The sequence below is a fragment of the Cherax quadricarinatus genome, chromosome 22, assembly GCF_038502225.1.
Source record: "Cherax quadricarinatus isolate ZL_2023a chromosome 22, ASM3850222v1, whole genome shotgun sequence".
Lineage (NCBI taxonomy): Eukaryota > Metazoa > Arthropoda > Malacostraca > Decapoda > Parastacidae > Cherax > Cherax quadricarinatus.
This window is the reverse complement of record NC_091313.1, coordinates 26,768,103-26,786,902: the sequence shown is the minus strand read 5'-3', so window position 1 is coordinate 26,786,902 and position 18,800 is coordinate 26,768,103. Positions and strand designations below refer to the sequence as shown.

The window sequence follows — 18,800 nt, the reverse complement described above, 5'->3', positions numbered from 1 at the left end:
GTCCCCCTTCCCTTTGTATAAAGGAACTAGACATGCTCTCTGCCAATCCCTAGGTACCTTCCCCTCTTTCATACATTTATTAAACAAAAATACCAACCATTCCAACACTATATCCCCCCTGTTTTTAACATTTCTGTCATGATCCAATCAGTTTCAGCTGCCTTACCCCTTTTCACTCTACGTAATGCCTCAGGCACTTCCCCCACACTCACATCCTGCTCTTCTTCACTCCTAAAAGATGTTATACCTTCCTGGCCAGTGCATGAAATTTCCACCTCCCTTACTTCATTGACATTTAAAAGTTCCTCAAAATATTCCAGCCATCTACCCAATACCTCCAGTTCCCTTTCAACTAACTCCCCTACTCTATTTTTAACTGACAAATCCGGTCGTTCCCTAGGCTTTCTCAACTTATTTATCTCACTCCAAAATTTTCACTTATTTTCAGCAAAATTTCTTGACAGTGCCTCCTTTTGCACTTTCTCACCACTCTTCACTTTTCTTTTACTCTCCATATATTCTGTTCTTCTTATAACACTTGTGCTTTGTAAGAAGCCTCTCATAAGCTATCTTTTTCTCTTTTATCACACCCTTCGTCATTCCACCAATCACTCCTCTTTCCTCCTGCACCCACCCTCCTATAGCCACAAACTTCTGCCCCACATTCTAATACTGCATTTTTAAAACTATCACAGTCCTCTTCAAGCCCTTTCCTCCCCACTATTCATACTTGCAATAGTTCACCTTTCTGCCAATAGTTGCTTATGTCTCGCCCTAACTTCCTCCTCCCTTAGTTGATATACTCTCTCTTACTTGCTGTTGCCATTTTTCCTCTTGTCCCATCTACCTCTAACTGTAGCTATAACTAAATAATGATCCGGTATATCCATTGCCTCTCTATAAACATGTACATCCTGAAGCCTACCCATCAACTGTTTATCCACCAATACATAATCTAACAAACTGTTTTCATTACCTGCTATATCATACCTTGTATACTTATTAATCCTCTTTTTCATAAAGTATGTACATATTACTTATTACAAAACCTCTTTCTACACATAGCTCAATTAAAGGGTTCCCATTTTCATTTACCCCTGGCACCCCAAATTTACCTACAACATTTTTGCCTACTTTAGCATTGAGATTCCTAACCACAAGTACTCTCTCACTTGGTTCAAAACTCCCCATGCACTTACTCAACATTTTCCAAAATTAATCTCCCTCCTCTCATAACATCCACAATCATCTCTTTCTTATCATTTGCACAACATCCACATACGTTCAAACATCCCACTTTGACGGTTTTCTTCTTTTTCTTTTTAGTAAACTATACGGGAAAAGGGGCTACTAGCCCATTGTTCCCGGCATTTTAGTTGACTTTTACAACACACATGGCTTATTTAGGAAAGATTCTTATTCCACTTCCCCATGGATATGAAAGGAAAAGCAATAAGAACAAGAACTATTAAGATAAAATCAAAGAAAACTCAGACGTGTGTGTACTGTATACATAAATGTGTAGTACATGTACGTGTAGTGTGACCTAAATGTAAGTAGAAGTAGCAAGACATACCTGAAATCGTGCATGTTTATGAGAGAAAAAAGACACCAGCAATCCTACCATCATATAAAAGAAATGCAGACTACCTTTTTACACTCGCTTGGTAGGACAGTAGTACCTCCTCGAATGGTTGCTGTCTACCAACCTACTACCTTAAGAAAAATGTGCATTATGCAGTAGACCTATTGATCCATATTAAACAGTTCTAAATCTGACATTCATTCCTGCTCATGTATGTGTCCAGTTCTGCCTTAATGCTACCCAAGGTATTTGCTTAATCATCCTACTTGGCACTTTGTTTCACTCACCCATAATTCATTTGACTATTCAATGGTGCTTGGCTATATACTAGTTTCTACATCTGAATTTATCCACTTTGAATGCATTTTGAATTATGAATAGATGTCTTCAGCACCTTATTTTTATTGCATTTGATTTTTATCTGGCTTAAATCTATTTGCCTTAATCATATTTTATTTTGCTCTATGCCTTAAAAGAGGGTGTAGATTCAATACTCTCAACTCATTTTCACAGGAAAGACTCCCAATACAAGGGCCAACCTTGTCATCTTTCACTATGTACTTCAACTTTACAATGTTCCTTCTATAATTTAGAGACCAGACCTTTCACTGTTATGTTTAAATGATGCCTCACTAATGATTTCAAGCCATGACATATATCTGCAACCCCACTACTTAACCATCTGGATACATATCCATGCAATCCATGACCTCCACTTTGCAAATCCAGGCACAGCTACACTGATCTCAGATGACTGACAACCAGGGCTCCTAAGTCCCCTTTACATTCATTATTCCCAGATTTTATACCACCCAGTCTACAAATACCAAGATAACTTTCCCTTTCCATTATCCCCCACACTATACTGAATCATGTGCACCACCCATCTGACCACAACAGCAGCCCATCCAAATCATGAAGAACATGCTCTTGGGCTAACTAGGGCTTATAAATAAAGATCAGATTAGTTAGAGCGAAATAGAGCGAAACACCAACGTCAAAGACCTGGGAGTGATCATGTCGGAGGATCTCACCTTCAAGGACCATAACATTGTATCAATCGCATCTGCTAGAAAAATGACAGGATGGATAATGAGAACCTTCAAAACTAGGGATGCCAAGCCCATGATGACACTCTTCAGGTTGCTTGTTCTATCTAGGCTGGAATATTGCTGCACATTAACAGCACCTTTCAAGGCAGGTGAAATTACTGACCTAGAAAATGTACAGAGAACCTTCACAGCGCGCATAATGGAGATAAAACACCTCAATTACTGGGAGCGCTTGAAATTCCTGAACCTGTACTCCCTGGAACACAGGCGGGAGAGATACATGATTATATATACCTGGAAAATCCTAGAGGGACTAGTACCGAACTTGCACACGAAAATCACTCACAACGAAAGCAAAAGACTCAGCAGATGATGCAACATCCCCCCAATGAAAAACAGGAGTGTCACTAGCATGTTAAGAGACATTACAATAAGTGTCAGGGGCCCGAGACTGTTCAACTGCCTCCCAGCATACATAAGGGGGATTACCAATAGACCCCTGGCTGTCTTCAAGCAGGCACTGGACAAGCACCTAAAGTTGGTACCTGACCAGCCGGGCTGTGCTCGTACGTTGGATTGCGTGCAGCCAGCAGTAACAGCCTGGTTGATCAGGCTCTGATCCACCAGGAGGCCTGGTCACAGACCGGGCCGTGGGGGCGTTGACCCCTGGAACTCTCTCCAGGTAAGCTCCATTTAGGCTGCTGCAGCACCTGTACTTGAAGCTGTAGCCACCGGAAACTTATGACTGATGACATATTTTTGGTAAGCTTCCGTGGAAGAAATACCTTATGAGAGTTATTGATTATTTGTTTATATATAATGTTATGGATAACTTGAGAATTCCTCTATGCGTTGATTTTGAAATTTACAGCACATGCATAGTCATAATTGAAACTTTCTGCTAAAATTGAGCTCTGTAGCTTACTCATGTTTAAGGATCTGTCTCTCTTCAAACTTTTTATGTATGAATATTCATAGAAGTCACAAAGAGGTTCATTACAGTTCAAAGGGTCAAGAAGGAAAGTTGCAGTAACAGTTCAACAGACAGTTCAAGAAGTAAAACCAAAAGGAAAAAAATACAAAACAAAGAGAATGATAGCAAACTGAACTGAGCAGTAGTTCTTGGAGTAAATAAAGTACTGGAATATTGTATTAAAATCTAAACGGAAGCAGAGCGGTAATATGAAAATAACGTTGCAAAAGCAAAGATTCTGCCCAAGTAATTCCACAGCTCTCACATAATTACAAGAAAATTGTCTGATGAACTCTAAAAAGTTCTTGAAGGTACTACTTTATTTATTAGTGGACTACAACACCTGCCAGAAATGTAACAAGTTCAACCCCAAGGGTTACTGAAGCACATAACAGTGACTAAGATGAGTTAATTATATACCTAACTTCAAAGAGAGGTTTATTTATGTTGTGAGGGGCTCTAAATTCAATAAATTGAAACTGATTACCTCCTATTTCTCAGGCACTGAATGACCCTATGGGTTTAGTACTTCTCCTAAGTATAATAATAATAATAATGAAACATAATAATTAAAGGGGTGTGAGGCATGGGTTTTAAATATTGCAGCAAGGAGGGCTCAAGGATCAGTAGAGATATCATGTCTGTGAGCAGTGTATGATGTGAACTTTTGCCCCCAAAAAATTGGTGCATAGAAATTTGAAAACTTGACATGCTGTTGGAGTGTGAGCAAAGTAACATTTATGAAGGGGTTCAGGGAAACCGGCAGGCCGGACTTGAGTCCTGGAGATGGGAAGTACAGTGCCTGCACTCTGAAGGAGGGGTGTTAATGTTGCAGTTTAAAAACTGTAGTGTAAAGCACCCTTCTGGCAAGACAGTGATGGAGTGAATGATGGTGAAAGTTTTTCTTTTTCGGGCCACCCTGCCTTGGTGGGAATCGGCCAGTGTGATAATAATAATAATAAAAAAATTTGAAAACTGTGGGACAAGATAAGTTTTCTCAAGAAAGCAAAGGAAGCACTGTTGAGGGGGTTTAGGCATTTAACCCTTTCAGGGTCCGTCCTATAGATCTACGAGTTTATGTTGAGTGTCCAATCCGTAGATCTACACCAAAATTCTAGCGCCGTCAAATTTAGCGCGAAAGCGCTCATAGGCCTACATGTGAGAGAACGGGTCTGCGTGGTGGGTGTGCGCCATAAACAAAAAATCTAGGCGCCTGCATAGCATTGTGGGAACGCCCGCTCAGTTACCCTTGTTCACCATGCGTCGTCGCAAGTCAGCTCTCACTCGCCGGAAAATTGGGACTCTCCTCTTCCTATCTGATAGTTCTGACACTGATGGAAGTGGAAATGAAGACAAATTCTATGGCTTTGATCAGTTAGTGACCGAAAGGAATGACCAGGATATCGATAATAGTGCAGAAAACCCTGACGATCCTCAACCTTCTACCTCTGGTGTGGGCACTCGTGACTCACAGTCGGTTGTGCCTCAATGCAAGAGAAAACTAATATTTTTGCGTGGCCAGGCCTCTGACTTCAGTAATGATGATGATAGTGACGTGGATTGTGATTTTATTGTGCTCGACGATCATTCGAGTAGTGATAGTGAGGAATCATATTCACCAGTGAAGCGTCGGTATGTTCGCCACCGCATGCACTCGAGTAGTGTACCCTATGCTGTGCCCAGGGGACGGAGTACATCCCGGAGTACATCCCGTGGCCCTACACCAGTTTTAGGTAGTGATAGTGAGGATGATGTGGCTACACTTGGCATGGATAGACCACAGGCATCAGTGGATGGTGGTAGTGGTGATGGTAGTGGCACCACCATGTGTGACTCACCAGGCCACGCTGGGACCCACGCTGCTGACTCGTCAGTTCAAGGACAAAGCGGAGCGTCAGCCACCAGCCCACCACAACCACAACCACCCGCACAACCAGCCTATGATGTCCAGTATCCACCAGCAAACCGTATGTGGGATTGGCAGCAAAATCCCAATTTTGTTCCCAAGCCTCACCACTTTGATGACTCTCAAAGTGGAATTCTACCTACTTGTCCCCTTGGAACCACGGCCAATGAACTGGAACTCTTTGAATTATTCTTTGACCAGCCATTGATGGAAACCATTGGCAGGGAAAGTAATAAGTATTTTGAGTACACCATGGCAAATACGATCATATCACCACAGTCAAGACTACACAGGTGGAAAGAGATGACTGTTGCAGAAATGTATTTGCTTTTTGCAACAATAATGCTTATGCTTCATGTCTATAAGCATAATATAAAAGCATACTGGTCCACAGTTCGGCTAATTTCTACCCCGGTCTTCAGTGAAATCATCCCAGTGAACAGGTTTATCTTACTCTTACGTATGTTGCACTTCTCTGACAAAACCAGGCCTGACAGAAGTGACAGGTTATATAAGATTAGAAATGTTTTCATGTATCTCAAACAAAAGTTCAGCATATACTTTTATCCATTCAAGAATGTTGTAATTGACGAGTCTTTGATTTTGTTCAAAGGTAGACTGTCATTCAAGCAGTATATACCGAGCAAGAGGAAACGCTTTGGTATAAAACTGTTTGTACTCTGTGACTGTGACAGTGGCCTGGTGTTGGATATTGTTGTATACACGGGAAGTAAAACATTGAAAGATACCAAGATGTTATTGGGTATCTCAGATGACGTAGTGAGAAACATGATGGCACCTTATCTTGGTAAGGGGCATACATTATATACCGATAACTGGTACACAAGCCCATTACTCAGTGATTTCATGCGAGTGAACAAGACAGATGTGTGTGGCACAGTGCGTTCTAATCGTAAACATATGCCCAGGCTCAACGCAGGTGCTCGTGGTGATGACATGCAGGTGTTTACTGCCAATGACATCATGGCATTACGGTGGCATGACAAACGAGATGTCACATTGTTGACAACCATTCACCGTAATGAAATGCAAGACAGTGGCAAAGTTGATCGAGTGACTAATGAACGTATTCGAAAACCAGTGACAGTGATTGATTATACACAAAACATGCGCTTGGTTGACAAATGTGACATGCAGATTGGTTTTGTTGACTGTGTTCGTAAGAGTTACAAGCGGTACATGAAACTTTTCTTCCATCTCATGGACATTGCAATGCTCAATGCATATAATATGTACCAAATAAAGACTGGCAACAGACCACCGTATGGTGAATTTTGTTTGTCTGTTGTCAGACAACTCATAATGAAGTACCACGTAAGAACACCTGCTATACAACAAGGTCCTCGAATTATTCAGGATATACCCAAGCATTTGAGGAGGGAAGGTGATCATTTCATAATACAGCTTCCTTCAACTCAGAAGAAATTTGCTCAGAAGAGATGCATCGTCTGTGCACAAACAAAACGACGGCAACAAAGACGCAAAGACACTCGGTTTATGTGTGAGGAATGTAAGGTGCCTCTGTGCATGGTGCCTTGTTTCAAGGAGTTCCACAAGCTCCAGCAGTTCTAAAACCATGTCCAGTGATTGTAAATGTGTAAATATATGATAGAACATTAGTATTATACAAGATTTGTGCATGTTTATTGTAATAAACAACAGTGGTAAACAATAATATGATAATAACTTTAGTGCGGTTATTGTGTTCAATACAGTGAGTTTATACATATATATTATATACAGTATTGGTCTCTCAGGCCCCAAATGTTAGTAGGAAAAGAAAAAAATTGGAAAGGAAAAGAAAAAACTATAAAAACCGCTAAATAATGTAATGCACGTATGTGGAATTCGTCGATGTTGCCGCCACCACATCATTTTGGACAAACTTCTTGGCACTGTATCTCGGTAAGTACTGATCAGAAATTCTTTTTTTTTGTCTTATTACCTTCACAAAAATATGCTCTTTAATTCTGTAAGAAAAAATCATTTTTTTTTTTTTTCAAAATTTCTTGGACACTGGAGCACCACTTCAGATTTTGGCCTTGGACCCTGAAGGGGTTAAAGAAGATAGAGCAAAATAAGATGACCAAGATTAGTGTATAAATCTCGGGCAGAAGGAAGATGGAAAAGGAGCCATCCCAGAAAGGATATGAAACAAGTTTGAAATGGGAGGGACTTAAGCATCCAGCAGGTTTGTGTGTCTGCAATCAGGATGAGCAAAGACAAGTAGTTTTAAGGATTTGACATGCTGTTGGAGGGTGAACAGAGTAACATTTATGAAGAGATTTGGGGAAACTGGCTGGCTTGACTTGATTCCTGGAGGAGAAAGTACAATGCCTGTACATACTCTGAAGGAGTGGGAGCTGGGATGCTGAATGAATAATGAATGTTTCTTGTTTTTTTGGTAACATTACCTTGATGATATTTGGTTGATGTGGTAAAAAATTGTAATAAATACTGTAATAATGATAATGATAATAATAATAATACTCCTACTAAATGAGTTGGATATGTGGAAAGCAATCAAAATAAAAATAAAAATAAAAATCTTTACTGGATACAGTAATAGAAGGCAGAGCCTGGAGCAAGCTACTGTAAGAATAAGGTAACAATAAAATATAAGTAGCAGGAGAGATACCAGAATGTTTAAAACTTCAAATGTAGGGCAGTATCATTATTCAAGAAAGGGGACAGGCAAGCACAGAACATGTCATTGATGCCAACATAAAAAGAATATGATCAAGTGCATATGTATATACCTATGTGAGGCTCGTTATTGTATATGGCATCAGCATGAAATTCACATCCCTCCAAACATTTAAGTTCAAGAAGTTCTAATAATTTGATCATTATGAGCACAAGCTTGAACTGTATTCCACAACAGCGGATGCTTAAAAGAACAGAAAGGACATGACTACATTGTTCAGGATGAACTGAGTACAGTATTCTTAGTTTTTACCTGGAAGTACAATACTGTATTTAAAATTGGACATATAAACTAGAAGGCTTGGAGCTGGATGAGGAAAAGTGGATGGAAGTTAATAACCAAAGTGAGCAAAATACCTGTATGAAAGAACATCATCAGTTTAGGGTGGTGTATTACTGGAATGCACTAGGGAAAGATATACAACAGTAACTCTGACTCCATGTACAAATACAAATGAAAATACAGCATCGCCCATGGAGCTTGGGACACTTCACCAAACAAGTACTTTACATATATTCACAGGCAATTACATCAATATTTGTGGTAGGAGCTGAATCTCTGAACACAAGTGGGTGAAAAAGAACACGAAAGCAAATATTGCAAGAGATAACTGGAATGGGATCCAAGGAAAGGTACTGTAGGTTACATGTACTGTAACAAACAATGTTTTTCTATAATAAACTAAGGATTAAAGACGAAAACCAGAGTGTGGCTCTGCTAAGAGGTAATCAGAAGTTGGTGAGTACACGTAGAACAAGAGGCGATAACTTTTATTTATGAAAGTGTTGCAGATAGGTCTTAATAAGTATTTCTTCATAAATAAAGTGGTAGTGTGTGCTGCAGTTACCAGTGACTTAAAATGCTATATGATAATTATTGGAGACTGGACACCATAAGTATATCTCTACTTCTCTCAGTACAAGTAGATAAAGTGCAATACTCAAACTCATCTTCGCCTTCTCCTGCTGTGATATATGTTAACGATCTACCTGGAGACATTGATTTCTGCCTGTTGATGTTTGCAGATGATGTAAAGCTCATGAGAAGAAAAAATGGAAGGAGAGTATAAAAAGCTGCGGGGACACAGACAGGCTGCAAGACTGGTTCAGTAGAAGCTTATTCAAGTTCAACTTTGAAAAGGGTAAGATGATGAAGATGGGAGGAGAAAGAAAACTAGTAATTCATCGTTTGGAATCAGAATGGGAGGGGTCTAGAAGTAGACATAATATGGAGTTAATCACCAGAATCTCATGTCAACAGGATAACAACAGCATGTGCAAAGGTTGGCAAAAATGATAGTGTCTGGAACCTCAACAGATTCTCCTTCAGAAGAATGCATGTAACATTTTTCAACACACTGTCCATTTCCAACTAAGGCACAGTGACTCAAAAACACAATCATGATCACTTGCTCCCTCACTGTCTTCCTTGAGGGGCATAGCTTTCAGAGCTCATTGGTCACCTACCAAGCAATAACATCTTCAACTGACTAAAGTACAGGCACCATGCTCCCAACTTTCCAAACTCAAGTTTAGCTAACAGGTTTCCTTGAATTCCCTCTTCGATATTACCACACCCACTCTTCATCGCATGAGCCACTTATCAGGACTCTTGATAAAACAGGTAACACATGCCTGCTGGATGTTCAAGCCATCATCTTTCTAAACCTCTTTACACCCTCCTTCCAACCCTTCTTCAAACATCCCCTACAATTCCCATCCACTCCAGATTCATACACCTTAATCAACCAAGCTAGTATATATGCTGCATAACCAAGCCATCTCAACAACTCCTCTTCTGCTTTTTATAATTATACCTTTCATACATTTACTTGTGCATTTTATTCTTATTCATAGGAATTACATATGCTGTCTTGTTAGGTACCCTCTTTTTTTTTTTCATTGTTATAAAATTGTATGCTGTACTGAACAAATACACCAACCATTTCAGTTTTCCCAAACCTGATTTCAGCATTTCAGTCTAAGTCACATTAATCCCTCCATCTTTTCTCATCATTTCTTCTTCAACCATTGCTTATACCTCTCTCTCTACCCACTCTTTTCTGAACATCATTCACCTTTAATTCTTATACTTATTGAGATTATTCTCTGTGTCCTCCACATTTCTCTGGCTAGTTGCTCCCTTGATGTTGGTGAGGGGCTTTTGAGCCATGTAACTGGACTTATCCTTCCCTTCCATGGATTGAACATGAATACTGCCAATTCCCAAGGACTATATGACCCCTCTGGGTTAATGCTTCCTCCTGATTAAAATGAATAAAATAAATATTAGCTGCTTCTTTAAAATCATGTACAGTGCTTTTTATTATGTATCCCTTACTTGGCCTTGGTGGAATACCTAATAGTGGTTCATAGTGTTTTTTCTTCCATTTTTATTTTCATGCAATAGCTTAAGAATGCTTAAAGAGTAAAAAGGCAAAGTACCATGACTGGAACAATACACAGATAGCCTGCACGTAGGAAACTGAAATGTTGCCATACGTTTCAGTTTCTACATGCTGGTTATTTGATACAATATTGTTTTCAGGTAATGATTGTCCTTATTTGCCAATTTCAGATATAATTTTTTGGTAGGTATCTTAATCAAGCATTGAGGAGCTATACTAATGTAATCAGAACCATCTAAGTCTTAAATACTGTACTATACATTATGCTTGGAATACAACCTCTTTGAAGTACATTAAAACTAAATCCATGTGCTGTAACTCAAATATCCAACCTAACAGCTTTAATATATTTAACACCATCAGTTGGGGTATTGACAGGGACACGGTGACTAATAAATTCACTATTCCTTGAAAAACGATCATGAGCATTCTAATTTCATGCATAAAACTATAGTCTGTGCACAAAACTATAGTCTGTATAAAAATGACTTCCAGAACTGTGAGGAAGATAAAAAAAAAAGAGATCAGTGGAAAATAATGCAAAAATGGAAATGGAATTAAGAGTCCTGCTCAATTACTGAAAATGTCCTGGTGAATTATAGAAAACTTAAACATAAATTAATGAGGCAGAGCAAAAACTAACATTTATGCCAGATAGAAATACTGGTACAAAAGAAACAAAAAAAAAAGTAAAAAAAATAAAAGTAAAGGAAAAATACAAAATATTTTATACACATGAAAATTTCAGATTAAGGTGGAAGGATAAGATGAGAAAGTTTGTGGGTGAAAGCAGTGTCAACGAGAGCTGTGTATTGGGTGCGTTAAGTACGTACTGTATAGAAAGGTTTGCGGGACACTATAATGAGCCTCCCAGTAAATGGTTTTTTGGTTAGAGATAGTGTTCAACCATTATAATTCATTGAGATAAAGTATTGAGAAAATCTGTAAAATATTTAAAAAGTCATTTTTTCAGCAGACTCAAAGATGGCTATCAGGTTGCATTGGTACTAAGAGCTGGAGGCACGGTTCTTATCTCCGAGACCAGCGTGGGACAAAAGAGGTGAGTAATCAACTGTATACTATTTGGATTCAATAACTACATTGTCTTGGTGAAGGGCTCTTTGTCCAAGGAAATGAAGCTAACATCTCCTTTCTGAGACTGAATCTGATTACCTCCCATTCCCCAGGTACTGTGTACTCCTATGAATGTAATAATAATGTACAGTATACCACAATAAGAAAATGTGAGAGACTGAGATGTCCCTAGCTACATAGATGTTTGTTTGCATTCACATACTGTATTTCATCAACACTGTTCTGTCATCATCATCATCATTGTTCATTGGGCATGACCAGAGTGATGATGATGTGTAGATTGTATATTATTGTACAGCACTTTCATATTTAGTATTTATTGTGCTTCATTTGCTCATATCAGTCAACAAGAATTATCATACTTTTTTCTTTAATTATATGTTAATTAACCCTTTGACTGTCGCGGCCGTATATATACGTCTTACGAGGTACCGTGTTTTACGTATTACCTGGAGTTTACCTGGAGAGAGTTCCGGGGGTCAACGCCCCCGCGGCCCAGTCTGTGACCAGGCCTCCTGGTGGATCAGAGCCTGATCAACCAGGCTGTTGCTGCTGGCTGCACGCAAACCAACGTACGAGCCACAGCCCGGCTGGTCAGGAACCGACTTTAGGTGCTTGTCCAGTGCCAGCTTGAAGACTGCCAGGGATCTGTTGGTAATCCCCCTTATGTAGCGGCTTCAAATCAAGCAGGAGAAAGCTGGTAGGCCCACATGTGAGAGAATGGGTCTGTGTGGTCAGTGTGCACCATATAAAAAAAATCCTGGAGCACGCAGTGCATAATGAGAAAAAAAAACTCCAACCGTTTTTTTTTTTAATTAAAATGCCGACTTTGTGGTCTATTTTTGTATAGTATTTATGGCTGTATTCTCGTTTTCTTGGTCTCATTTGATAGAATGGAAAACATATTATAGAAATATGTAGAGGTGATTTTGATTGATTTTACTATAAAAAGAACCTGGAAATGGACCTCAAAGTAGGGGAAATGTTTGATTTTTGCCGATGTTCAAAAGTAAACAAATGATGTCATTGTCGAATAAATGTCCAACTAGCCATTCTAATATGCAGTCAGGAATGGGTTGATGTTATTTATACAATTATTACAGTATTGCAGTAGTCTGCATAATAGTAAGTCTTCTATTTTTTGTTTGAATAAAAATTCAAAATAGAAAGCAAGAGTAATATCAGAGGGGCCTGGAGACATGACTGATGAACAAAGAAAATGTTATTTTAGAGCCAGGAATGTCTGCATTGTTCATTCTGGACTTTATTTTGAAATTGTCATATTTTTTAATTTTTGTGAAATTGGCCAAATTGCAAATTTCTGACCACATTATTGGGTAGTTGAAATCGGTAAATGTGCAGTTTCTTGTACTCAATCGATAGAAAAAATGGACTTCTAAAGAAATAGCTATGAGTTTGGTCGACTGGAACAATGGAATTAGCCGAAAATAGGGCTCAAAGTGAGCGAAATCGCCGATTTGCAAATATTGCCGAGGTCGCTAACTTCACGAGAGCATAATTCCATCAGTTTTCCATCAAATTTCGTTTTTTTTGGTGTCAGTACAATCGGGAAAAGATTCTCTATCATTTCATAAGAATTTTTTTTTTTTTTTTTTTTTTTTAAATTTTGTAACACCAAGAGACACTTCAGGATTGGGGGTTGCGACAGTCAAAGGGTTAAGAGGCATGTACATTGATCAGTTATGAATGAGAGTTTGGGCTGGGAAGAATCCACTGGTTTGGGCTGGGAAGCAGGAGTCTACTGGAACCTCCCTCAGGGATAACATATTTATTTTATCATCTTGATGAATCTGGGCTTAGTATACTGAGTATTTTTACACATGGACTCTACACAAAAGCTTTAAAAAACAGTTCAGGCTCCTTTCTGTTGAACTGCTTGGGAATGTAGACACATTCTCCAGTTATTTCTAGAAAAATACAACTCTGCATGTGTTTGGTCTAAATATTAAGCCACAGCAGATGTGACTGTCATTGTCACTCTACATAATAATATTTAATATTTTGGATAGCACCCAAGACTTGCAGTGCCCTGCAAATGTTTGAATGAATTGGGAACACATATTGTAGATGAATTAAATAGGCATGAAAACAGAATTCCTTTTGCTGAAAGATTTGTCGGGCACTTGAACACAGTAAGTTAAAATGCAAGCCACCAACACTTACCACCACACCATGAGGTCTATGATAATATAAACCTCACAGTGTAGTTGACAGCACCTTTGGCTTGCATTTTAGCTTGATGTTTAAGAGTCTCTTACATCTTTCAAAAGTTTGATAACTGTTTAGTATGGTTACACAATTTCAAATTCAGGTTCTGTATGTTTTTAGTACCTGATAACCTTATGTTCAGTATTGACATAAGAATTTTTTTCATAACATCACAATTGGTGCATTATGCAGATTAATTAAATCATGCATATAATTTTCTTGTTTGATCTTTTTTAGAACTCAACATATGCAGCTAAGGTTTAAATTTAGATAATATTACATTAAATATAGATGACCTAAATTAGAGTAGAACAATTGGTAAAATATTGTATAAAGATAATTGTCTGTATTATTGTCTGGATATATTTTTTAATATTTTTTCTTTTTTTCATAGTGACCAGGAACACTTAGCCAGAAATATTCGTAGTTTCCTTTCACTTGATCGAGTGGAAGCTGTTAGAAATCTTTGGACAGATTGGACGGAAAGTGATGAAGAAGATTTTTTATTTGTTTATCAACCTCCAGTTGAGGTATGTCATTAGAAATGGCTTTTATATTTACCTGAGTTTTTGTTTTGGATGTATATTTTCCTGATAGCAGTCCCACAGTCAGTAAGATGGAAAGAACAGTTATCTAGAAACCAAAGCTGCTTTCTTGGACTTAAACCCTAGAGAGCACTTGCCCTATCTTTGTGAAGCAAAGATAACTGTCTGCAGTAGATTTCTGGAGTACATCTTTGCATGCATTGTTGTATTGATATACATATGTTGAATGGCAAAAGATAGTTCAGAACCCTAACATGTATATAATTGTAGCAGATCAAGTAGAACCACCAGCATTTGTTAATATTACACAGAGCAGTAGCCAGGAGTGGGAGGCTACACAGGGCTTTCCCCAGGAAAACTAATAAACATCATATTATATCAGTAAACCGTGATTAGTTATGCTGAATATTTTTATTCCTGTATTTCCATACACTTTTTTATTTCAACAAGTCGACCGTCTCCCACCGAGGCAGGGTGACCCAAAAATGAAAGAAAATCTCCAAAAAGAAAATACTTTTATCATCATTCAACACTTTCACCACACTCACACATTATCAATGTTTTTGCAGAGGTGCTCAGAATACAACAGTTTAGATGCATATACATATAAAGATAAACAACATATCCCTCCAAACTGCCAATATCCCAAACCCCTCCTTTAAAGTGCAGGCATTGTACTTCCCATTTCCAGGACTCAAGTCCGACTATATGAAAATAACCGGTTTCCCTGAATCCCTTCACTAAATATTACCCTGCTCACACTCCAACAGATCGTCAGGTCCCAAGTACCATTCGTCTCCATTCACTCCTATCTAACATGCTCACGCACGCTTGCTGGAAGTCCAAGCCCCTTGCCCACAAAACCACCTTTACCCCCTCTCTCCAACCCTTTCGAGGACGACCCCTACCCCGCCTTCCTTCCCCTATAGATTTATATGCTTTCCATGTCATTCTACTTTGATCCATTCTCTCTAAATGACCAAACCACCTCAACAACCCCTCTTCTGCCTTCTGACTAATACTTTTATTAACTCCACACCTTTTCCTAATTTCCACACTCTGAATTTTCTGCATAATATTTACACCACACATTGCCCTTAGACAGGACATCTCCACTGCCTCCAGCCGTCTCCTCTCTGCTGCATTTACCACCCAAGCTTCACACCCATATAAGAATGTTGGTACTACTATACTTTCATACATTCCCTTCTTTGCCTCCATAGATAACGTTTTTTGACTCCACATATACCTCAACGCACCACTCACCCTTTTTCCCTCATCAATTCTATGATTAACCTCATCCTTCATAAATCCATCCGCCGACACGTCAACTCCCAAGTATCTGAAAACATTCACTACTTCCATACACATTTTCTTTAATTTTTCTCCAAAATTGTCTTCTGCTATATTATTTTCACTTTTTAACCCTTAACCCTTTGAGGGTTTCGGATGTACTAGTACGGCTTACGACCCAGGGTTTTTGACGTACTAGTACGCCTAAATTCTAGCGCCCTCAAATCTAGTGAGAGAAAGCTGGTAGGCCTTCATATGAAAGAATGGGTCTATGTGGTCAGTGTGCACAGTCTAAAAAAAATCCTGCAGCACACAGTGCATAATGAGAAAAAAAAAAACTTTGACCATTTTTTTGGAATAAAACAGCGACTTTGCACTGTATTTTCGTATGGTATTTATTGTTGTATTCTAGTTTTCTTGGTCTCATTTTATAGAATGGAAGACATATTACAGAAATTGAGATGATTTTGACTGGTTTTACAATGAAAGGTACCTTGAAATTGAGCTCAAAGTAGCAGAAATGTTCGATTTTTACCAAATTTCAAAAGTAAATAAATCATGCCAAGCGTGCAATACACGTCAACTGGTGAGTCTAATATTCTTTCACAAGTGCACCAATAATATTTATACCATTTTTTACACTAATGCAGTAGTCTGCATAACAGTAAATCTTATATTTTTTGTGAGAATAAAAATTCAAAGTGGAAAGCAAAAGAATATAAGAGGGGCCTTGAGATGTGACTAATGGCCAGAGGAAATGCCATTTTAGTGCCAGGAATGTCTTTCTTGTTTATTCTGGACCCTATTCGGAAATTGGCATCTTTTGAAATTTGTGTGAAATTGGCAAAATTGCTAAATTCTGACCACTGTACTGGATAGTTGAATTTCATAAATGGGTGGTTTCTTGCACCCATTCGATAGAAAAAATGGAGTTCTAGCGAAATATTCATGTTTTTTGTCGACTAGTACAGTGGAATTGGCTGAAAATGGGGCTCAAAGTGGGCAAAATCGCCAATGCGTAAACATCGCCGAGACCGCTAACTTTGCGAGAGCATAATTCCGTAAGTTTTCCATCAAATTTCAAACTTTTGGTGTCCTTATGATCAGGAAAAGATTCTCTTATCTTTTCATAAGAGAAAATAATTTTTTTTTTTTAAATTTGGCTGACCCTGAGAACGAGTTTCGGAGAGGGCCTGCCGACCCTCAAAGGGTTAAACAGTTCAAACGTATATTGTATATGTTCTCTTGCGTAGCGCCCCAAATTTTTTGAGAGAAAAAAAAAAACTTTCTTTTTTTAATAGGAAAAAAGAGCATATGGTACCCAGGTGTCCCCAATTTTTTTCATATGGCATAGAGTAAGTGCGCACACCCATTCTCTCATGTCTAGGCGGCTCAGGCTTATCATGCCAATGTTGAATGAATGACAAAGGAAACGTATATATACGTTTGGGGCGCTACGCGAGAGAATGTATATATACATATATGTTTGAACTGTTTAAGGGTTAACTACGGTAAACATTTTATTTATTTTTTTTTTTCAACAAATCAGCCGTGTCCCACCTATAGGCAGGGTGACCCAAAGAGAAAGAAAATCCCCAAAACGAAAATACTTTCATCATCATTCAACACTTTCACCTCACTCATACATAATCACTGTTTTTGCAGAGGCACCCAGATACAACAGCTTATGAGCATATATAAAGATACAATAAAAAAGTGACCTGAAATAATATAATAATGTCCATGTAGAATATAATAACAGGGACCCAATTAATTAATGTGCGAGTGTGGTGAAAGTGTTGAATGATGATGAAAGTATTTTCTTTTTGGGGATTTTCTTTCTTTTTTGGGTCACCCTGCCTCGGTGGGAGACGGCCGACTTGTTATATATATATATATATATATATATATATATATATATATATATATATATATATATATATATATATATATATATATATAATATATATATATATATATACAGTGGACCCCGCTTAACGATCACCTCCAAATGCGACCAATTATGTAAGTGTATTTATGCAAGTGCGTTTGTACGTGTATGTTTGGGGGTCTGAAATGGACTAACGTACTTCACAATATTCCTTATGGGAAAAAATTCGGTCAGTACTGGCACCTGAACATGCTTCTGGAATGAAAAAATATCGTTAACCGGGGGTCCACTGTATATATATATACTACCGTCCTGCCAAGTGAGTGTAAAACGAAGCCTGTGATTGTTTTACATGATGGTAGGATTGCTGATGTCTTTTGTCTGTCTCATAAATATGCAAGATTACAGGCATGTCTTGCTACTTCTACTTACACTTAGGTCACACTACACATACATGTACACATTTATTTATACACACTCATCTGAGTTTTCTTTGATTTTATCTTAATAGTTCTTGGTCTTATTAATTTTCCTTTTATATCCATGGGGAAGTGGAATAAGAATCTTTCCTCCGTAAGCCATGCGTGTTGTAAAAGTTAACTAAAATGCCGGGAACAATGGGCTAGTAACCCCTTTTCCTGTAAAGATTACTAAAAAGAATAAGAAGAAGAAAATTGTCAAAGTGGGAAGTCTGAATGTGCGTGGATGTTGTGCAGATGATAAGAAAGAGATGATTGTGGATGTTATGAATGAGAAGAAGCTGGATGTCCTGGCTTTAAGTGAAACAAAGCTGAAGGGGGTGGGAGAGTTTCAGTGGAGAGGAATAAATGGGATTAGGTCAGGGGTTTTCAAATAGAGTTAGAGCTAAAGAAGGAGTAGCAATAATGTTGAAGGATAAGCTATGGCAGGAAAAGAGGGACTATAAATGTATTAATTCAAGGATTATGTGGAGTAAAATAAAGATTGGATGTGAAAAGTGGGTTATAATAAGCGTGTATGCACCTGGAGAAGAGAGAAGTGTAGAGGAGAGAGAGAGATTTTGGGAAAAGTTGAGTGAATGCGTGGGGAGTTTTGAATCAAGTGTGAGAGTAATGGT

General features: G+C 38.3%; 1 protein-coding gene across 7 annotated transcripts in view; it reads left to right on the top strand.

Moving 5' to 3' along the window:
• The window catches only part of LOC128689683 (cytochrome b-245 chaperone 1), a 55,367-nt gene that overhangs the window by 24,282 nt on the left and 12,285 nt on the right, over window positions 1–18,800 (top strand). For 6 of the 7 annotated variants that reach the window (XM_053778052.2, XM_053778050.2, XM_053778055.2 and 3 more), the window contains 2 exons: window positions 11,625–11,711; window positions 14,370–14,505. In XM_053778052.2, the coding sequence (XP_053634027.1) occupies window positions 11,625–11,711; window positions 14,370–14,505 (223 nt within the window). The remainder of the gene's footprint in view (window positions 1–11,624; window positions 11,712–14,369; window positions 14,506–18,800) is intronic. The other variant, XM_053778051.2, reaches the window with a different exon arrangement.